This window comes from Colias eurytheme, chromosome 15, assembly GCF_061535395.1.
Source record: "Colias eurytheme isolate Ceu_HAF_F1 chromosome 15, ilColEury1 Martin Lab GWU primary, whole genome shotgun sequence".
NCBI classification, from domain to species: domain Eukaryota; kingdom Metazoa; phylum Arthropoda; class Insecta; order Lepidoptera; family Pieridae; genus Colias; species Colias eurytheme.
In genome coordinates, this window is record NC_142994.1 from 3,576,792 (window position 1) to 3,601,607 (window position 24,816).

The 24,816-nt window shown below is 34.8% G+C and overlaps 1 protein-coding gene across 1 annotated transcript in view; it reads right to left on the reverse strand.

The window, feature by feature from the left end:
- The window catches only part of Tmtc3 (Transmembrane O-mannosyltransferase targeting cadherins 3), a 153,764-nt gene extending 136,131 nt beyond the window's left edge, over nucleotides 1-17,633 (reverse strand). The window contains exon 1 of the mRNA XM_090110446.1: nucleotides 16,970-17,633. Within this exon, the coding sequence (XP_089966572.1) occupies nucleotides 16,970-17,272 (303 nt within the window). The 5' untranslated portion in view covers nucleotides 17,273-17,633. The remainder of the gene's footprint in view (nucleotides 1-16,969) is intronic.
- Between the last annotated feature and the right edge of the window lie 7,183 nt (nucleotides 17,634-24,816).

Here is a 24,816-nt window from a genome sequence, read left to right on the forward strand (position 1 = left end):
ACGGCTAGTGCGCACAACGGCCCGCGTACTGCAATTCATCGAACTCTGTCGTCGCCCCAAACAACTCGTCAATGCAACACGTCGAAAACGTACAAGAAAAAACGAAGAAAAAGACGCGACGTGGAAAAGAAATGTGAAAAAGAACAATGAAAAAATCGTCTCCCGTCCGAACAACGAAGAAAGAAAATATAGAATATTAAGTGCGCGCCACCTACGCGCCGCGGAAAACACACTTGTGAAATTAACACAGAAAGCAACGTACGGGAAAGAGATAGCGATACTACAGCAAGGACACCCGCTCACTGAAAAATATCAAGGTCCGCTAGCGGGATTAAGTGTCGCCTTAGACGAAAACGGAATACTGAAACTACGAGGAAGAGTGAATGAAGCCAGCGCGATCGAGGCAGAGGCCGCAAACCCGACAGTGCTCGACGGAAAACACAAGTATACGCAGCTCTATATACAACACGTACATGAAAAACTGCATCACGGCGGCGTCGAAATTGTAGTAAACGAACTAAGACAAAGACTGTGGATAACAAGAATACGACCCGCGACAAAGGAGGTGTTAAAGAGCTGCCCGCGCTGCCGCCTGCTGCGCGCCAAACCCGCGCGCCCATCCACCGGCGACCTGCCTGCCGCACGCCTCGCGCATCACGCGCGCCCATTCACATTCACCGGACTCGACTACTTCGGCCCGCAAGAGGTAACCGTCGGCCGCCATCGAGAGAAGCGCTACGTGGCCCTCTTCACGTGCTTAACATCGCGAGCCATACATCTGGAGGTCGTCGTGTCACTCAGCACCGATTCAGCGATCAACGCGCTGCGCCGCTTCATAGCGCGGCGCGGCTGCCCGGCCGAGATATGGAGTGACAACGCAACGTGCTTCCGCGCGGCCAACAGAGAGCTCACGGACGCGTGGGCCGCACTCGAAGAAGAAGCAGCAGCCCGCCGCATCAGCTGGCGCTTCCTTCCGCCGGCCGCCCCATTCATGGCCGGCGCGTGGGAGCGCATGGTACGCACCGTGAAAGAAGCCCTACGCCACACGCTTCACGAGCAGCGCCCGAGTGACGAGACGCTCGCCACACTCCTCGCCGAAGTAGAAGCCACCGTAAACTCACGCCCACTCACTCATGTGGCCGTGACCCCCGACGTGCCGCCCGCCATCACACCGAATATGATCCTGCTGGGCTCCAACTGCTACGTGCCGCCACCCTGCACCATCGAGGAAGACCAAACAACAGCGCGCACACACTGGAAGCGCGCGCAGCAGCTCGCCGACACCTTCTGGCGACGCTGGGTGCGAGAGTACCTGCCCGTACTCCAACAGCGGCGGGAGCCCCACGCAAGCGGCGCGGCCCCCAAGATCGGCGACCTGGTCATCGTGTGCGACTCCAATCAACCAAGGAACACGTGGCCCCGAGGACGAGTCGTCGCTACGTATCCCGGCAAGGACGGCGAGGTACGAGTGGTCGACGTGGAGACCAGCGGCGGCAGAATCCTCCGGCGGCCCACCAAGAAGATCGTCGTGCTACCAGTTCAAATCGCAGAGTGCGACGGCGGGAGAAATGTGCACGACAAACCGTAAAGTACCTAATTTATTGTAAATATAACGTTAGAATCCTGAAGGCTTACGCCTGAAGGCTTATAAAATAATTAGTATGAAAATTAATACCTATTTGTTCTAGTTATATTGAAAAGTTTATGTTTTGTAAAGCAAACTATCTAACTAGTCTAGTAAAGTAAAATAAGTGTTCAGTATAAAATCCTGAAGGCTTATGCCTGAAGGATTATCTGTATAGTAAAGTATAAGGAACAGTTCGTACGTAAAGTTATTCGTGTTCACTATTGCATTAAGATTTATGAAGGCTTATGCCTGAAAGGTTATTATTGTGTTAAAAATGTTTAGTAGAATAGTAAATGTTTATATTTTGTTTTAATATTGTAGATGTTTAATTGTAGATGTTTAATTGTAGATTGAAAATGTTTTATGATATTAGTGAATATTTATGTCTTTCGTATATTAGTGAATGTTTATGTTTTTCTTTATGTTTTATGAATATTTTAATTGTTTAAAGTGTGATATTAGGATTTAATTGTGTATTTCGTCATGCGACAGCGTCACGTCCGCGACTGAGCGCACGCGCCGTCCCCCGCAGTATATTTATACACCTGAAGCGGGGGACGGGGTAGTATAAAAGAAAATTTGTAAAGAATTGTGCGCGCAGTCTAAACGGGGCGCTGGCGGAGTATGTTATGGATGTAATATTAGAATAATATGTTATAATGATTGTAATAAAAACAATAAAACTGTAAATTTATGTATAAGTAAATATTTGAGAAATAAAGAGTGAGGTAAGGGGCGTGGCCAGCCGGAGTGGAGGGGATAACGCGTAAAGTATAAATATGGACGCAAAACCGGTTGCGTCACGGCATTCCAGTTCCACCCGCGCTTCAGAAAAGCAAGAAGAATAACTCCGCTCCGGCTCGGCACCCTGGCCCTCTACGTATGAAGAAATAATTGTTTGTATTATTTACAAACCCCCACACCACTACAGTCCACTAAGAGAGGGCCTTCAGCCGACATTAACACCAATATTCACTAGATTTCCGGGTTGTTAGATTTTCATTCCATTAAACTAGGAGATTGGTTTTACACCCTTGTCCTGTCTACTCCCTATCAGCCGTCACGAATTTATATCCTGCGTATTTGGTTAGGCTACGATAAGATCACTTTTAGAAAGTTCACACATGTGAATATTAGAACAAAGGATTCCTGATATTAAAAATAAAATGACTATAGTAGAGCCATTTTAATAGGCAACATTTGACAGTTCAACAAAATTCAAAAACGTAACCTAGTATCGACGACATAGAATAACATGATATTTCGTTTTGTTGTAACTGCACATTTGCTTAACTTTTTTCAATTACGATTACATATTTATAATAATAATGACCGATGCAACTAATTTTAGGATTTGATTTTACTGATAAACCATTCTAAACATAATAAACATTTTCTTATTTAAAGAACTGACGTCGCTACAATTTTGTGTCAATAAACCTTTTTTCTTTTTAAATATGTACCAGAGACGTTACTCTAAAAATCGAAATCTGACATCTAGAATCGAATGCATTGATTACTTGGGAATAAAAATCATCATAAATTATTGACATGTGTTTCAAGTTCGATTGACAAATGTTTCAAGTCCGTATCGATTAATTCGCTTTAATCGATGTTTTTAAGCAGGTTACCACCCTATGAAGATAAAATTGATAGACGTCAAATGTTGCCTATTAAATTGGCTCAACTATAGATAGAATTGTTTGTATATCGCTCAATGTCCCCACACAACATCAAACTTTAGTTTGATTTATGCAATACCCTAACAGCGTAGCTGTAGCATAGTTTAAAATAAACCTTTCTGCCTTAAATATTTACACTACTGTTACAGAAAAGCCACGTTTTCATCGTTTATTTACATTTATATTTCCACTATGAAGCGGGGAAGTGAAAAGTATTTCTCCTATATCGTATTTATCCCGTTCGCTATAAATCGTCGGGGAAGGTAAACAAAGTCGGCTGCAATAAAACCTGTGCAGTGGCTTAAACAATAACCAGTAGGAGCAAACACAGCGGGCCAATGATTGAACATTGAACAATAGTTGAACATGTTTGAACAAAGCGAATTAATACCCATGTCAGTTTCACCGTGTGTTTTACAATCCCAACAAAAACATAAATGTAAAAATTGGAGCCAAGTTCAACCGTCGACTTGCCGAAAAAAGAATTGAGATCTAAATGTGTGCCAAGTTCTGTAGACAGTCCAGAAATTTATTTACTAAGATGTATAAAATTCTTAGGTGAACTGAAAACTCAATTGTTTTATTTTCCCTTATAGAACAATGTTTATTCAAAATATGATTTTTTTTAATTTTAATAAAAGAATTATTTACACATAGCAAACAACTAATGACCTACTGAACCTCATAATTTAACCAGGCTAGTTTTTAGGTACTGTTTATCTATATAATATCTTCTCAAATTGCTGATATTGAACGTTATTATTTTAGAAACTTGTAAAAACTAGCCAAGTCAAATTATGAGGTTCAGTAGGTCATTAGTTGTTTGCTATGTGTAAATAATTCTTTTATTAAAATTAAAAAAAAAATCATATTTTGAATAAACATTGTTCTTTAAGGGAAAATAAAACAATTGAGTTTTCAGTTCACCTAAGAATTTTATACATCTTAGTAAATAAATTTCTGGACTGTCTACAGAACTTGGCACACATTTAGATCTCAATTCTTTTTTCGGCAAGTCGACGGTTGAACTTGGCTCCAATTTTTACATTTATGTTTTTGTTGGGATATCATTACTTTTTGTACAGAAAATTACTTTGCAAATTTGATTTAATTTATGTATTTAATGCTTTTTATAAACGATTTTTTTTTATTTTTTCTTGCGTAATTTAAGAAATGACATGATTTTCTAAACAGCCAGTGTGAATTTAACGCCTTTGATTAATATAATCAAAGTTTAACGCATACTTCTTTAAGCCGCGAGTGCCGCGTAACTAGGTACGCGGCGAGCGGCGAGTTCCATATTTAAAATTTAAAATGTGTGTAAATCAAAGCGCGTCAAAATCTATCCCAGGAGTTAAGAGAAACAAAGATGTTTTTTTGTGAATTATTTATTAAAAATCCACAAACATAAGCAATCAATAAACATTTATTAATTAGTAATATATTAATAATAATACACTAATTGTTAATAATTATATTGCATTAATTAATCTTACACACGTCAAGATGAAGAATAGGTATTAATTAACAATAAAAATATATTATTTAAAAACTTTTGTATAACTGTTCAGGCTATTGCCTAAGTTTAGTATCTAGATTCTTACTTGGTTACATCTACTATCTTTCAGTGCAAGTCCTATCAAAATCGGTCCAGCCGTTCCAGATAAAAAGGGCAAAGTTTGAAAAAAGCGTGTGTGCCGAGCACACGTGTCAGAAGTAAAACTTCTTTGGCAAGATGCAAAGATCGTCGTAGAAGAATCGTCGCCTTACTCCATGACGTGACGGAAGAAATCATGCAATCGAAGTAATCTGCCCTAGCGATACTAGCGCGAGTGAGTGTGATGTCAGAGGCGCATCGAATCCACAGATGTTTCGCGCTAAAATATGTAAACTTCAATAATCTATATCTCAGTCATTTATTGATGGATTTCAATTTTTTTTTCTGCCACTGATTAGTTTTGATCTATATTTTAACACTATTATGGTGAATATAATATTTTCTATTTTTATAAACTTTTCCATTTTTCCATACAAACAAAATTAATGTCATTGAAAAAAAAATTAAATACAGATAAATTCAGTATTTTCTGATTTTTTCCTTTGTACACTCACTATAACCTAGTTGATTACAAAATTTGAACTTTCTAGGTCATCTGGAAGTGGGTTAGGTTTTGTATATGTCTATAAGTCAGTCAGTCTTAAAAATTGCGATTTTTGGACATTAATATCTACGCAACTGTTTAATCTATATTTATGAAATTTAAGGTTCTTGTTTATCTTGAGGTCCTCTTGATATGTACCAAATTTGGTTTATTTAACTTAAATAGTTTTCGAGTTGTAAGGGGGTGAAAAGTGGCTCGAAATGGTTCGTGTAAATATACACACGGCCGCTGCTCGCCAGTTCTCTTCGCTTGAACTTATTATTACATTCGTTAGTTCAACGTGGTATTTATTGAAGAGCTGAATAGTGAGGTCTCGCTAGCAATTAATCGGGTTATCTGTAACGTACTAGCAAATAGGCAAATAGATATAGCCTCAATTACCTTTACTGGGAAACCTAGCTACGTGGAAAATATGTGAAGTAGGAAATTTTATTACTATGCGATGAAACTTTAGTTACCTACTTTTATATTATACAGACGTGTTTGTTCATGTTTATATTGTAGCAAGACACCGTCAGTCATATGTAGGATACTAATAAGTGATGGTCTTTTCAACAGCAAATTATAAATAAAATTATTTTTCAAATGATCATAATATATTAATGTTATTGATCGATTTGGATAAAATATATAAACTACTTGACGTCTAGTACTTAATTGTTCTAAGACAATAAACAAAGTAGGTAATAAGAAGAGTAGAATTTCAAACGCAAACTTTATAAGCACTTTAACCTATAATTTATGAAATAGGATTAAGATATCTTTATATACATTTACCTACATAGTTTAGTTAATATAAAATCACCTAACGATAAAATAATTTAAAAAATTGAAATCTATACGAATAAAAACTTACAAGAAACCACGAATACGCCAACAAATACATCAATCCTAAACATTTAACCGGGAGCAATCTGATAAGCAAGGACTTGGCATGTCACATGTAGGGAATCCAATCCCGCAAACGCGGGATCCCGCTAATGCGGGATCCCGCACCTTTTTTGCAGGATCAAAAATGCGGGATTCCTCATGCGGGATCCCGCACGTTTGCGGGATTGAAAAAAAGTAAGAAAAATAGGCTCAGACGATGATCGGAACTATTATCGGACGGAACGGAACGTAATCAATGTCAGTTCCAGTACTCTTTGACTGGGGATTCCCCTACGGCGTACGGGGATTTAACTTTGCGTGTACTGAATGGGTGGCAGAGTCTAGAGCTGCTGTGCGTGTACCCACTCGAGATAATTCAACTGATTTGATATTGACACTTTTTGAATGTGGAGGGAATAGGGGGAAGTATTTAGAAGCTGTTTATACATATGTAAAGTCAATTCCGCCTACAAGTGTGGAAGCTGAGCTTGCTTTTTCCGCCGCTGGCTATTTATGCAACAAGATAAGATCAAATCTAAAAGATGAAACGTTAGATACTTTATCATTTCTTCGAAAGTATTTTCAAAAAAAAATAAGCTGATTTTAAATACCTCTAAAACCAATGAATATGTTCTATTACAAATAAAAATCTAAATATGAAACGTGAAATATTGTGAATATTGTATTGTCTTAAACATCATTATATTTAATTTATAATATAAATGATAACTTTGCTTAGATGTTGGAATAATTAAAAATATTTGTGTGTATTTTCTTTCTTTAAATTACATGAAACAAAAATAATAATAATTAAAATCAATCCCGCAAATCCCGCGGGATCCGCGGGATTGCTGATCTTAATCCCGCAGGCTTGCGGGATCGCGATTTTGATGCGGGATTGGATTCTCTAGTCACATGCAAGTAAAATACTAAAACGCCTAGTAATCGAAAAAGCTTTAGTTACATACCTACGTTGTTACATTGTTAGGCATGAAGTCAATACATAAAGCCGTTGCACACACGCTCAGTTTATATCTTATAATCTCTGGTACGTCTGAACAGAAGCATTCGCAAATCCAGATTAATTTATACATTCCGCCGAAGCAACAGCCCCATTCGTTACTATACAATTTCCCGCACGAGTCGCGAGCAAACTACGTTTCCGTAAACAGCAATTTGCCCGTTAATTTGCAGTGTGCATTAGGAACGTTATCTGGCGGGTGTCCGGGTTGTCCCGGGACTTCGCAGTCGTCTCCGGGACAAACAAACTGAGACATAAATCAACGTCAGCATACCACTTTATCTCGCCTTCGAGCTTTGCCTCCGGACGCGGAGCGATCCTTTAATGTGTTTGTTCTGTGTTGGAAAAACTTTTGATGTAGATAACAGGAATATTAGCGCGCTTGGACAATTTTCGCTGGGTGCGAATAAATTATGCTGTAAAGTTGTGGCTGAAAATAATAAGGGGTGGAACGTTTGTTGTTTTGATAAGGCTGTATCTTATTTTAATTTCAAGCATCTGTAACCAAGCATATTAAATGTACACATCTTGATAAGTACTCAAAAATCAAAAATAAATGAAAAAAAAAAAGAATTTCTTATCAGACATCGTAATATTGTAATAGTAGGTAGGAATAACTACTGAAACAATGCGCACCTAAATAGGTGGTTTCTAAATAGAAATAACTTCTGATTTAAAACATCACTCTTATTTACCAAAATATACACAAAACGCCGCTCTTCTATAAATTGGATTTAATCAGTCCCATACAACACGTGACACGGCAATACAAAGTAGGTACATTAAATACCGCAGAGCATTTAAAATGTGTCTGTTAAATATTTACAAAAGTTAAATGATTGCCGTGTTGCACGCGGTAGGCAATTTGTTGTTGACAATAATTACATTGACGACACGTTGAGTTGAGCACGAAATTGTGGGTAAACTCTTCGGGAAGTTCATAAATTATTACCAATGATGTGGCTAAACGGCCTGTTGTATTTCTTTTTAAATGGATTGCCCCCGATTCACTCCCGTTTATTTAAATGGATTTGATCTATGAAATTTTTAGAGTGGTAAGTTGTTTATGCTGGTCTAGTTACAAGTCTACGTTTAAAATACTGAAATACTTCTTATAGTATACATGATATACCCTTCATATAACAGCTGTAGATACTAGACAGTGGTGAATAGAAGAGATAAATCAATATAAAGTTACGTAATTAAGAGTAATAATTTTATATCAAACAGAGAATCAGATTACTTATTGGAAAGAAAATATTCCTTGACCATGGAATAAAAAGATTTAGTAAGGCTCAATTTCATACTAGGCGACCGCGACGATAATACCTAAGGTTGCTGTTAAAAACATCAATACCGTGGTAAGACCTACTCGAATATAAAGATAACACCAATTTATATCATTAAAAGCGGATCGTTGAGTCTCTTATAATGTTGATAATAATTTAAGCTTTTATACTGGACTTAACAGAGTAAATTTTATACGAGCATTAAATAAACCCTGTGGGCATTGAAAATAGCAACATTAATTAATTAAACTTGAGCAAGCAGTAAGAAGGTGCATTGTACGTTTAATTGCGGCTACTTTTATAATATTAAGTTTCATACAAATAGCGTTTAATTAAAAACGCATGAGCAACATAGTATGCACAGAGCGGTAAATAACTTGTATATTATACGTAAACACCCACCCCGTAGAGGTCGTTGCCCTCCGAGAAGTAGATTACAGTTTAACAATTTAATACATCAAAATGAAAGGGTGTAATTCTCCAATAATAACAATAAATAAACATAGCTATTTCGAGGAAGGTAACAGCGTCCACACGAGCTCATAAAATATAACTTGCGTACAAATGAATTTCTTGAAAAGGTCGTGAACAATATTAGTTCGCGTCTGTTCTGTCACGCGATACCCGAAATGTCTGGTTATTACGAAATTATTAAATAATATGTCCTGTATGAGTTGATAACTAGACAGTTAGTGAGAATTCTGTTCTTCCAATAATGCGCCTGAATATGATTGATTTTTGTAAAAAGATTATGATGTTTTGAGTAAGCAGTTTGTGTTTAAATTAAAATAATTTAACTCACTATGTATTATAGTCCTTATAGCAGAAATAGAAGTAAGAAGTGAATTATTGTCGGTATTAACTTTATATCAGTTACATCTCTCTGCTCCCGTTTTTAAACATGGATACACCTTTTCACGATTTGATCCAGAGAGTCTTTGCTTAGGTACTTTATTTACATCTAAGTAAAATTTAAATCTTACTCTTGAAAATAAACAAGAAATTCTGAGATGAGATTGGAGAGAAATAAAGGCAAAATGAAATGAGGGAGGCACCCTAGGCACTGAATGGAGATGTCAGTCAAGGATGTAATCAATACTTTCAACAAAGCTTTGCACTTAGACGTACGTAGGGGAGCTTACATTTGTTAATTTTTCCACGTTTTCATCTAGTTGGAATATGTTGGGGGACTAACATTGTTTGGCATTCTCAGCTGAATATTATTGGATAATGTCATAAAAGGATCTGTGGAATAGGGTTGTGGTAAATAGGTTCAAAGCGTGGGACAGGGACGTGTGTATGCTACCTCTACATTTCTACGCATAACGCTAACCATAGCACTATTTTGTCCAGGGGCGAGATGCTGGCATTGATTTTATATCCACGTCGCGACTCATGAATATTTGTAACCGACAAAGAATATTGCATTTCAAACAAGATCTGGCTTTAATTTATAAAACTATATTGGGATTCGAGCATGCTGCGGTTTGAATTGGGTCATGACTCATGCACCGCATCGCACCGGAATGATTGTAAAACTGACAAAGGATTGGCGTGAAAATTACAACACATTTATTCCAATATACTATAGTAACAGTCAGTATTTTGACCAGTGAAGATATTGTGATGTGTTTTTAATTAAAATTCATTCCATTCAGGTCTCATATAAATTTCATATACCAATTGTACAATCCGAATCGTATATCGGTCTGTAAAAATTGACAGGAACACGAAAATCCAGCGACGATTAACATTTTATACGTACGAAACGTGTGACCAGTGGTTACATGACGCGGTTCCCGTAAAATTGGGAATTTGAGTGGATGTAATTGTGTAGCGAAATGTTCATTTCGTGCCGATATTTCATGCAATTCTGTGGACCTGAATATTTATTGGCCATTGTCACTTGACGTGAATGGATAACATTAACAGCGGAAAAATGTTCTCTCGAAAAGTAATTTGGAATAAGGTTGCGACTATGCACTGCATAAATTAAAAGTAACATGCATAAATTGCATCATGCAACAATAATTGGATGCCTTTATGGATGACCAAATAAGCAGAAACAAATATGGTTCGTGATGTAAAGTTACACCCATATTTATTTGCAAAGGTGTTCACAAGCAAAAGGCTTAAAATAGCAATAGTTAGGTATGATGATATTATATACTGTATAGTGTAAGTACATATATATGTAAATGAATATGTACCGTTTCTCTCGAAAGGAAATGTAGGTAAAAATATAAGTAGGTATACCTATACATAGAATATATGCACATATTTTTACTCTTAATGCCCATTATTTAACGTTACCTACCCAGATTTATTGACACATAAATTAGGTAGAGAAGGGAATAGCACCCCTTTTCGCACAGTCATATAAAATACGTGAAACCTGTTCTTTTTCGGTGGATTTTCTGGATTTAAAAACGTGTGTGTCTACTGTTTTCACTAGTCCAATAAGCGCAGAGGGAACTACAGACCTGAAGTACAAGGTTTATTTAACGGCGCTGGGAAATAAAAATTTGCACAGCTGCACGAGCGAGCCGAGAGTTTTCTTTATTTACATAAGCAAAAACCGATGTATGAAAAGGTAAATGCTTGTTGCATATTGAAATTTCCAACAAAAATAGCGAACTGACGTCTGAACAAGAATGCAACGAAAAACAGTTGACAGTGATGGATGCCGTTGGCAAACTTGCTAACACTAACTGGATTTTTGAGCACATGGCAAATTGGATAACCTTTGTGCTATTATGCAAGCAAAAGAGCGCTAAAAGTTTAACGGTTAAAGAAAAAACATCATATTTTTTGGAACACGAACTGACAGAAATTTATTTGGAAACAAATACAAGTTGTAGTTTGGAAATGTTACAGAAAAGTTTTGTGGTCTGTTACATCATACTTTTAAAGAAAATTTCAATGTTCTACATTTCACATTACCTTGTTGTATTATTATATAAATATTGTGTACCTACGTAAACAAGTCACCGTTCCAAAATAGAGTTTTAAAATGCGTTTAAAAAATATAATGAGTATCTATTACAAAAAATTAAAACTGCAGTTAGTGTGTAACATAACCAATGTTTAAACCAGATCTTGTTTAGTACACAATATTATTAAACTTGCGTCTATATATTCTATAGTATGTACATACATTAAGGGACAAATTGTACTGACACCCAATAACTGGTCATGTGAATAAAATATGAATCCCAATTGACTGAGCCGACATGTAAGCCGACGTTAATCTTTTATCTAAATACTTAGTGCCCTGCCATTGTGTGACACAAAGCGGATTAAAATCATTGCATTTATAATAGCTGTGTGTGTGTATTTTGCTAAATATATGTATATTTTGAAGGTGAATGTTAAAATTTTATTTTTCTAAGAACAGAACATGATTCGTTTAAATCTTAATAATAATATTGGGTAGAATTTTCATTGAAACAATGTTTAAAAATTATCTTACAATAAAATTATGTGGCACTTTTAACCTGGTCATTTGGAATTTTCTTATGATGTAGGAATTTATATTGTCATTTTTAGGTCTTCAGTGCTTGAGAAAATATCTATTACTTTTCTAGAGACATTCCAGACAGGCTTCATCGGGTTAATCTTTTATTCGTAGAATCTAAAAATTCAGGTTATAAATAACTCTTCCCCATTTCATATATTTTCTTTACGCGAAACAAAGCAATATGGATTATATAATTTTTTCTAGCTCGCAGTTCATTGACCTATGATACAAATTAAAAATACTTGCCTTGTAACTGGGGAAAAATGTTTCGAAATTGCTTAAATAATCAGTCATTTATTTATGTAGTGTGTATTTATAAATAGGTATACCTAAAGAACACAAAAACATGACCAAACCACTTTATCCTTGCAACTTTGTGATGGTGTCACCTTATTATCTTAATTTTATTTCAAGCATTTAAAACCCTGTTCTAAAATTCGGCAGTTTATAAATTAGGTACCCTAATCAAGAACAACACGATAAAAATGAAACTTTATTAACACCTTCATAAAATATGCTAATCGCATAACCTTAGGCAATGTCACGATCCAATATAAATGCTTAATTATAATCTCAAAGAGACGATTCAATCTTTTCATCTTATGAGAACACACGTGTGAACGGCATACTTTTTGTATTATGTATTTTATTTAAAATGTCTCTAAATTATCATTTTTATTTTTAAGACTTTTTTTTTATTTTATTGTATGATGAAATAGTGCTCTCTAAAAAATTGTTTCAGATGGCCAGTAGTTCCGTTTCTATACTTAGAATTTAACTTTCTATACTTATTGAATGAAAATTGATAAGAGGCTACTGCCTATTATCAATTTTCATTCAATAAGTAGATACATACCTACTAGCAATTATACATGGATTCAGTATATTCTATAGTCTATACTTTCATACGGTGAGGGTAAAATTATAATTTTCTATCCTATGAAACCGCAGTGAAGCGAGCACTTCTTTACAAGTGTGTTTAGTCAAAAGACACATGAAAGGAATTTTCCAAGATCTGCGCTCAATAAACCCTTAAAATTTGTCTTATTTTTGGGATCATTATTTTTTGCTAGTATAAAACCACATCAAACAAGAGACGGCAAAGTAATTTGTGAACTCCACCTACCCACCCCCGGCGCTCATTCGGCGCTCGAGGCACAACACATTTAAATGAAAGAAGAAACGATTATTTTGATTATACTTTTGATCACAAAACACGAAATTGCCAAAACAAGGGCATGGAATGCTGCTGTTTCTGTGTATCGTGGAAAAGTTTGTTCGCAATATTGAATGAGAAATGTGCTTACATTTGAACGACTTCGACACGCGTCGAATTTAGACTCCCTTCACACACTATGAAGACAGTATAAACTCAGCACATGTTTTTTTTTGGAACTTCAAATAGGTAGGTATCTGTGAAATATGGATTTTTATCGGTAATTTGTTTGGAAAATAACTCTAACAGGTCACATTTAAATTTCGCAGCAGTATTAAATTAGGTAACTTTTGACGTGACAACGTCTTATAATTCGATAGAGCCGGCTGCACGCACGAAAAAACATGACTCATGCGGCGTTACCTCGCTCTGAGGCGTTCCATGTAATGCGGCGATTACACCTAACGAGTACAGTGGCGAGTCAGTGTCCTCGGCCGAGTGCTCGGTTGGTATAAACACTTCAACGAGTGCTCGGCCGAGTACTCGGCCGAGAAGAGCGGCGAGACAGTCACTAGAATCCCAATTTGTTTACTCGGCCGAGTACCCACTCGCTATCCCGCTCGGCAGGTATAAACACGCACTCGTCGCGTCACTCGGCCACTCGCCACTCGTTCGTTTCGTCATTGTATTTTTTCAAAGAATTATTATTTTTATTTATTATTTCTAATAAATCCCACAATTCGTTAATAAAATCTGGTAACAGCCGATTTAAAACCCGTTTAAATTCTTTTTTTTTTTCGATCCATTGCAGACGTCCGCGTCGTGATCAAAACTGAACTGACTCGCCACTAGTGAAATACATGTAAACACCCACTCGGTTCGGCAACTGTCTCGGCCGAGAGCGTATTTACTGACTCGCCACTGTACTCGTTAGGTGTAATCAGCGCATTAGGTTTGAAGTGCAAGCGAGAGCGCGGAACGAGCGACAAAGAAGCACAATCGGACGTTGTCACGTTCAACTATAGTCAGTAAACCGACTTTACAGACAATCAATTTTTTTTTTAGTCAGACGAAGATGAAGTGTTCATAATTTAATTTTAATATCTATTCCGTGCTAAGAAATTCAAATAAAAATGTATTAGATAGGTACCTACTATGTACAAATAAATGGAGCGTAAAAAGAAAAAACCTTCGAGTAACCACCGCTTATTTATTTACCAACTAAATAAATAAGCTTAAGAGAATTATTAAATAAAATTAGGTATAAATTATCTGTGATAAAAATTTAATTTTCTATAAATAGTAGTTCTGCAATGAAAACAACTAGTGGTAATTCAAATAACGTGTACTCTTATTTCAGAACTGCAATATCCCTTACGAGTTTCGAATAATGTTCTAGAAAATTACATTCGTATATCCCAAGAAACTACTTACTAAAACATAAAATAGCGTGTTTCCGAGCAACGTTCTGTAAGATACAAATTCCGAACTAGCCATGTATGGAAGTTGAAGGATTTCGTAGTCCGTGGATCCCGAGAAATTTAGAGGATCTTAATAATTTATGCGACGTTTTACGAATACTCGTACCATGTGCGCTATAAATATATTCATAGCGATGTCTAGCAAATGATCCCTTATTTGGGAGGTATGTATCTGCTATGTAATATGTGTTTTTGGGTGTGCCGTAACGGGACATATTATATTCGTCTAATTATTGTTTATTATGAAATTAATCTCCCATCTACCTTTTTGGAAGAAGTTTTCTATTATTTAATCAGTTTATACAAAAAGAGGTCAAATATAAACTCATGAAATAACACAAAACGACTTCCTACTACTACTTTTTTCTCATTAGAAATTCTTTCTCATCTGAAATTAATGTTAAATATATAGGTAATAAAATTTATATTTTGCCCGCTTACTATCTTTCTTTCTATACATATAGGTACCTATGTAAAATGAAAAAAATATATGTATTTGTAAGCTCAATTAACTTCATGACGCATGTCATATACCTAGCCACTTATAAGTTATAACACTTTTAAATGTTTCAGTTTATTTTTTTTTATGAAACCTGATAGGAATTTCAAGTGTACCTACATCTATATGGGATAGTATTGACGAGTGTTTAAGGTTAAGAATAAAGAAATATAAGTACTTATGTAATAGGTACTATGTATTATTTTTCTTTTTTCGCATCTTCTAGAGAATATAAAATTATTTCTTTTTATATTATAAAACATAAAACTGCTTCGAAGAGATAATTTTTAATGTAAGAAGTTATTTATCATATTTATATGTGGGCAGTAATCGAGAAATAAATCCTTGAAGAAATAATTAATTAAGAGAATCATTCTTCATGAGCATTTTAGAATTTTCGTCTATCAATATTCAATTTTACCAATTAACTGGTATAGGAAATCCTATATCACCATAACTTATCAATTTTGCGTAACAGTTGCTATCTAGGCAGGTAGTTAGGTAGGTACCATTTTTAACTGCAGTTTAGATTACCTATAAGAAAATAAATTCTTTCGATAACCTAAATTTATTCAATACGATACTACAACTAACAATTATTAATACCTACACGATAGGTACAGGTTAGAATTTCAGAACATTTAATATTTATTTTTTCTGCACTGCGCGAAGTTTGACGGACGGACGGTGTCTTTGACCCCGTTTAGCGCTTAATCCTAGAAATGAACCGTGTTTTTCTAGAGTTGTTGACTCTCCCATCCATATTTCCACATGAAAATGTAAAAACATTTTTGTTTAGTGCCATAATTGTCGACCTTTGCCCTTTTCATACGTTTCAAGTCACGTATTCGGTCTTTCCTGAATGTGAGATAAATCTAATTAATGACGTGCCGTATTGTTTTGTTCGATACAGTAAAATCATCGCCCGGGTTATATTAACAAGCATCAATTCAATTTACTCGTTGCACTATGAACTGTTTCAGAATATCACGGCTACAACCTAGATCCGCTGATATTTATACAGCGTAATCAATCTTGATTTTGCTGTCGTTGCATTTATTCAGATCGATGGGGAATCCGGTTTGATTACTTCATTTCTTTTATTGTGCGATTTATTATTTGTTGAATCAATGTTCGTGACTTCCGATAAAATTTTAATAAAATACCTAAATTGTTACCTATTTCATTTTGTTTTGGTAAGGAGGTTGTTTCGGTATTTTAATGTTACCTAACTTTTCGTTTTATTTTTTTGTCGTTATGTCTTTATATTTTGTGTCCTTTAATTTTTTTGTTTCAATCTTAAAAAGTGCAAAATAATACGTTACCTACCTACGTCGAATATTACCTATTTAGCACTTTTATACACTTAGTTATGAGTAAGTAAATAGGCCTGGCCTACCTAAGCAATTTTCTGTAAAAAATATTCTTAAGATCTGGAAGTAGATAATATAACGCAGATGTGTTTCATAAATATTATATTTTAATTAAAACTAGGGCAGAGGAGACTTGTAGGTCAGAGATGAAACTTATAGCTGTTTTGTAGGAATTTCTCGAGGAGATTCAAACAACTGTGAAGACGGTAATATATTTTAAAATAAACATGTAAATATTCCAAGCATGTTTTTTTAAATAAAAGTATGATAATTAAATATTTGACATTACCTTATGAATAGGTGTTCCCCAGAAGTCGTTGAGGAATATATTCGATATTGGTGTTTGTGGTCTCAAGTCTCTGTTCTCTTTAATGGCACTTATATCATCAAAAACGAACCCACAATAAAGGCAATTGTGATAAACAAGTACGCAAGCTAATACGAGGATGGCTCCCAGGCCTCTCCTGGGTGGCTCCGGCAGGTCTTCCACTACGGGCGGGGAGACCGTCGACCGCCGTTTACTACGACCGGTCCTTGGCTTTACCGCCGATACTACGCCGCCGAATCTACATACTCCACTTACGCGGTCCATCTTGAATTAAAATCCCATTCTACAAAAATTACTAAGTACACAACACTATCCAAATCCTTATAATCCTAGTGGACCCCATTGATTCTAGCGGGACGTATCACCTGGAATAACATCAAAACGAACCACGTTTACGAGGTGAAACGTATTCTAAGTTTTGCCACACGAATTCGAGTGTAATGGCTCTCTAAATACGATTTAAACACTACCGATCTCCGAAACGTGATGCTATTGTGTTTGTTTACGTCACTACTAACCACATGTCACTTTTTTATAACGGAATCGTTTAATTTGACATCTATATTTGTTTTTGACGTCAGCAACGCGGACACACCCGCTCAACGTGCGGATTCGCCGACAACTGCCGAAGAGCGACGAGCGAATGCCGCGTTGAGTCACGTGACCAGTCATTTTACTGCGGGTCGTTTTGAGATCGCGCATGCGTCTACTTTACTGGCGGCAAAATAAATATTAGGAACAGTTTTAGATTGCCATAAATTTTGGAAACAAATAAGGTAACTTGTATCAACCTTTTATAATTTATTGATGAATGAATTATATTAAATAGATAATTAATAACAATTTAAACTGTCAATATCGTATAAATTATTTTAGGTTCTATTTTTAAATTTTCGTTCATTTTTTCTAAATTTAAATTTGTTTCCTTTTTTTGTTGAACCATAAATAATTATAGAAGAATAAACGGAGGTTCAAAACCATATTCAAAACAAAATATTATATTTGTTACATCTTGACCTCGCATGACACATGCCGGCGCGGCGCATGCCTGTGTGAATGAGTAGCGGGGGATGTTGATGACGACATTTAAGCTGCGTTTGGGGTTGAGGGATGAAAAAGATGAACGAATAGGGACCGCGTCATTCTTTTCTATTACCTAAATTATCGACACGTTTTTTGTATGATTTTTTTTTGTTCGTTGTTCCGTTTATGCATGGTGTGTTATAAAATTCTTTGTAATGGGTAAAGTTGTTTGTTAGTTAATTAATTAATTATTATTAGTGAGTAGTTATGATAATATTACGTTGTTGTTTACTTGTTCTTTTCAAAGTTTAGGATTTGGAATATATTTAAAAATAAGGACCTAGACTTAGATTAAGGATTGGTAACCACGCGCGCGCTACGACCGCGCGCGTGGAGACCAATCCTTAATCTAAGGACCTAGACCTACTTCAATTAATTTGTCTTTAAAAAGATTTTAGCTTTCATGGTGGTACTGTAAAAAGTTATAGTTAATTATTAATACAAGACTACCTACTAAAAATGATAAAAAAGTGTGAAATATGAAGATTGATTTTCTTCATGTTACGTTTTATACCTATTTTAAAAATAGAATAAGTAATAATATAAGAATAAAACGACAAGGAAAATCGAACTTATAGGGATCACTTACAAATTACAATGTAGGTAGGACCTATCTACTAATCAAATAAATTAGTCCGGTTTTGACGTAACTTGATCAAACTTATAAGTTCATTGAACTCATAAAATAGACAAAATATTATATTTTTTTTTAATATTGAACTTTATTTTTATAGCAATTCGTCTCATTAATATTTTTAATAGATACTTTTATCTAAAATAAGTAATACTAGATTTCCGCCCGCGACTTCGCCCGCGTTTTCAAAGGAAAACCCACATAGTTCCCGTTCCCGTGGGATTTCCGGGACAAAACCTATCCTATGTGTTAATCCAAGTTACCCTCTATATGTGTGCTAAATTTCATTGTAATCGGTTCAGTAGTTTTTACGTGAAAGAGTAACAAACATCCATACATCCATACATCCATACTTACAAACTTTCGCCGTATTATATTACTTACATATAACTATATTATTAAAGATAAAAGTTTGCTTGAATCTTCCTTTATTAATATGATGTTCAAAATATTTCATAAGTTCCTACTTACTTACTTTGTAAGAAATCTCAGACATAATAGAAATTATTTTTAGTTTCCAGATTCTAGCCCACGCGGTTCGCGCAGCATCCATATAGTAAAGAATAATTTGGAAAATCCAAAAGTGCACGCCTCATATTTTTTTTTTAATAAATATTTATTAATTATTATTTTTGTTTATTTAATAACAATTAAACCACATCGAATCAGACCCTGAAAAATGAAAGGGTTCTATTCCTGAGCATACTCAAGCGTAAGAGAAAAAAAAAGACTCGTTTAGTAAAGTATTTCGGTCGCTATCGTGTTAACAAGAAAAAGGATCCGCACATACAGACACACGGACGTCCAAGACAGAACTTTTTCAAACTGTTTTTTAACTAGTTTAAATAACAAAAATGACATCAAAAATATCATGAACGTTAAAAATAGTGTTTTTTCTTAATATGTGTGTGTATGTATTATCTTACAAGTGCAATGTATGATACATAAAGACATTTTAAGTTTGATAAATCAGATGTTTTGCGCGAAGTGACAGTAGTACCCACCTCAACGCTTCGCTTATGAGGCGTGCAATACGTATAAGGATCGTATTAATATAAAAAATAATAAGGAATGTAAACAACGATTTCCAACGACTTCATAATAAATGTGAAAGGTTAGGTTAGCTTATTCATAAATGCTTTATTCTTTTCGCAGTTATTTCTCACTGAGTCCAAAATTTGTTGGTAAAATTGTAATTTGCACAATAATTGAGAAGGTCAACTTAATTATTAAATATTTATAGACACATATAAATCACAGTAGAATTTTATTTGGACATTTCTTTTTGTATGAATTAGTAACTATCCAATTTTTGTAGCTATTGAAATAAAACAAATGATATTGTAGATAACCATGTAGGTAAACGGATCATGATTTAACTTTATAGCCATCTTTATAGTTTAAATAACAATAAGTACGAATTAATTTGAAAACGATATTACCAATCATTATAAAAATAACTACATTCATAACAATAAACATTTGATACAAGATCTGTACTTTTATATTATTAGTAGGTATTAGGTAATGGATACTATGTCAAGTAAACGAAACTAATTATGTTTTTATTGTATTTATTTTTCACATAAATAGACGAGTTTTAAGTTACCAATAAATAACATCTATAATATTCAACATCAATAATGGTATTACGTTTGATATTGTGAATCTTATGATAATACTAGCTTATTCCGGCGGCTTCGCTCGCGTTACGAAGTATTATTAAAAATGAGGTATTTTTTTTTATTTTATACCCTTGGGGCACAGATTAGAGAATAGTTACTTCTTGGGGGTAGAATTGGTCAAAATCCTTTCTTAGCGCTGTGCGTTGAATAACACTTTACTATAACGCGTATTCTTAACACCATAAATAAAACAATGTGTCGATTCCCAACACTTAAAATATAAATAGTGAAGGAACTTCCAATTCCCTTTAATTGCTAGCGAATGTACTAAAAAGCGGAATGAGAACACAAAACAAGGATAGGCATTCGAATCCCTGTAGCCGGGATCTAACAGGAGTTTTTTAGTGAGATACATCACTTGCAGGACCTTCGGGAACGGTAGCCTAAAAACGGTCCGTGATTGATGAATCGGCTTAGCACAATGCCTTTGTACCGTTATCTGAATGTTAGGCTTATTACGTGTGATCGAGATTTAATTGGGACAATGTGGTGTTGAAGTTATAGAGTTAATAGTTGTCTCACAAAGTTATTACCTTTATAGGTGAGGTGATTGTGATAATACACGCTATTGGGTTAATCATTTGTGTCATATGGATCTTCGTCAAAGTTATCGTACTATAAGAAGGAACTACTAAAAATGTTTGTAATGTTAGAAGAGAACTTTTAGTAGGTAAGTTTTTTTTTTAATTCGGGTCGGTATTGTTAGTTTGTAGGTTTCTTTGATATAAGCAAGTTGATGAAGTTTGTTAATAAAATAATTAAGGATTTTATTGGCATAAGTTATAATCCGTCTAAGATGCTGTAAAATAAAAAGCAAACATTCCGCTTGTCCCTGTACGGATCGATAACTTTTATAACGGAAAGCTCCAGAAAGTTGAGTTATAACTCGACATCTTCACCTACGCAGGTATCATTACGGTTCCCAGTTATTTCTCACCGTGTTCTGAACCCGTCGGGTCGATAAGCCACAATCTGGCCAGCGTAAGAAGACCTCCCCCACTTCCCGGATATCTTTTATACAATGATAGCAGTGAGGAAATCGAATGTAAACTCAGAAGTCAATTTACACTGGATCATACTAATTCAACGGTAGAGCAATTTGCTTGTGGGTTCGCAGACTTGGACTACAAATCTAGCAGTGTTGATATTTACGGGTATTCCTATTTTTAGTTAATCTGCTCAATCTGGGACATATTTATTCTCGTTTACAGATAGCATCAGATAGTGTATACTGTCTAAGGCTTTTGATAAACTATTTCTATTCATTTCGGCGATATGCATTTAAATTTTTTAGTCTTTCAAATAAAGTTAAGTACCTACAGGTAGACTTATTGTATTGAAATATTGATTTTGAAAAAGTATGTTTGTAATCGGTTTTGTAAGGAATTTATTTTAATTATTGTTGTATGAAATGTTGGTTGCTGGTTTATTGCTTCTCAATACATAAGTATACAATATACTTTGGCTAAGGTTATTATTGTCAGTATTCAAAATCAATCTAAGTAATATAATTCAAATTTAAACTGAAGTAATAATATGTAAAGTACGAATTCTTTTGATAAAGCTCTCAAACTGATAAGTTTCAGAAGTCTTTAACGAAGTTGTAACTATCCAGAGTAAAACTTGAAGGTGGTAAATCAAAACTTTACCATTACACCGTGAGACTGCGACATTTCAGGATCACCCTAACTTCACTTCTTCACTCAACTTTATTGTCTTCAAAGTTTTATTACTCTAACCCACACTTGTTCTTGCACGTGATCCTGATATCAAATCGCACCCGAATCCACCAACCAACGAATTATTATTGACCACGTTATTTTTAACACTGGATTTAGTTTACACACAACAATTAAAACGGTTTAATTTCAATGACTTGTAAACGTTCTTACGAAACAAGTGTCTGAAATTGCTTCAAGTTTGATGTATTTGCGCTCGCTCCTCTAGAGATAAATTTGTTCGAAACTTGGTGAATGTGAAAACTTTGAAGCGCACTTCAATCCATTACACGAGTGAAATATTTCTTTGTTTTCTGACTTCACTGTGGGAAGACGCGACCTTACAAATCACAAGTTTATCATTAGTCGGGCGTTGGTTGGTGTCGCTACTCGCTACAGGGCTTCGAACTTTCTGGAATTCTTCAAGAATACATCTTTGTAATAAAGCAATCGATTCAAATGCGACGACCGGGTTTGCGGTAAAACAAATAGGATGTAATCGCTTTTCAATATAGCGAGCGAATCAAAGGCCCGCTTCCTATATGAATACGAGCCGATCAATCTTGTCTGTTTAATAGAAAATGATATGTTTGAAACGTAATTTTGCTGCGGTTTATTTAATATACCGTCCATCAATCACAGTGGCGGTGTACGATATTCGGTTTGTTGGTGACATATCGCTGAGGAACCTTAATATCAGACAGATTTGGTTTCATACCACATTTCATACTTTTTAATAATGTAACAGTTGTTAGGGATAGACTATAGAATCGAATTTATATTTACGAAACGAACAATGACATTTCAATCATTAGGTAGGTATATTGTATAAATATTAATTCATTATTTAAGCAAAGGAGCCGTCGAATCCAGACCTTTCTATGCCAACAATAATGACACAAATACCGTTTCTTTTCTTTGGAAACCATTCCCAGTGAGGGTTTACAAACAATATATTAGGCCTTAATTAAAAATAAATGATAAAGTAATTAATCAAAAGGCAAGAAAAATGATAAATTAAACCAAATAACAGAACTTAATAATATTATGGATGCAACATTGGCCGGGCGACGTCTACTGTGAATAATTATCTTATTTATCTTTGAACACAACTTTTCCTGAGTTAAGAGTGTGTGCACAAATTATATTTGTTTTTAAGCATTATTTATTGTGAGTTGCCTTTCGAATTTTGAAGTTTTGGAAAAGTCTACGATAAATCATATGAAATGTAGTTAGGTGAGAAAAAAATCCTCAAACAGCATTCTTAATTAAAGTACGTTCCTACCTGCATTAAATATTGTTCTGATAAAATTTAATAGAGTAACAATAATAGATAGGTAGGACCTATTGCTAATTCTCAGATTGCATTGCTTTCTATAGATGATATAAATATCCTCCAAGAGCTCAATACATTTCAGCTTGGAAAATCTGAATGAAGATGCACAGAGTTAACTTCCTTAAAATAGATGTATTTTCATTAACAGGCCAACTCAGATATTCAGACCTTGAATGGCAACTCCCGATCTGACATATTCTACCAATATCGTTTTGTTCGAAGCTATAATATAGACGCTAATAATATTGACGTAAGATATGAAGTGATATCCGACAGCCCCGTTATAGTATACCGCCATACTGGGTATTAATTGACGGGACCTTGCGAGTGATAAGACATAAATAGGCCCCTTTGCTGTCAATTGCAGAATCGTTGTCATTATTTCCTTACCAATGGGGTGAAACATTTTATTAACAGTCCAGTGCTGTGACATGTTCATAGAGAAAGCATTATAGCATGAACTTGTGATGAACTAAGTTTGCGAATCGTAATAATATGGTCTAAGTAATTAAGTATTTTGTTTATTTGTGAATTTATCGTTAGTCATATGTAATTTGATAAAATTAGGTAAATATGTAGATAGACAAAAGTGAATAATATAAAGTATAAAGTTAAGTCACTTGCAATAGATTTCCACTGATTTTCCGCCGTTAAAATTTGACCGCCATTTACCGTCATATGTATGTTGTATAATTTAGACATAACGATTTAGTTATGTGTTCATAGGTATTACTATTAATCTGCACTGCACTATATATATATCTATAGGAAACAATAAAACGCAATTTTTCTTTATTTTATTTCAATTGCACAGGGAAGAAGACTCAATTTTTTCTCGAATTCCATACGAGAGTGAGCAGCCTTTAAAACTTTTCTCAATTCAATATTCATGTCCGATTCCAATATATCACATTTAAATATTTCTCGAGTAGAACATAAAACATATTACACATTTTAATTAAAGACCTGCGAAGATATCCACTCTGTGGCTCTCTTTACAAGCATTTTGCTGGTGTCTAATTAATATACGTTCCTTCATTTTGAATAGCGGCGAGATTAAACCAGCCATAGATTGTTGTTACATTAATTAAATATTTATTAAGAAATTAATCCTTTTCAGCGGTTTTCACATTCCAATATAGAATTGCGATTTTATTCCCGATAGTTCATCTTATTTAATGAAAATAAATCAGTAGAGGTATTCACAATTTTTATTATTCTGAGATAAAAATATTTTGAATCATCAAATATACGTCATAGGTCGTTTTGAACAACATTGACTTTAATAATACAATTAAAATGCAACATCATTTATTTGCAGTAAAAACGTTATCTCGGCCAGTGGATGCGCA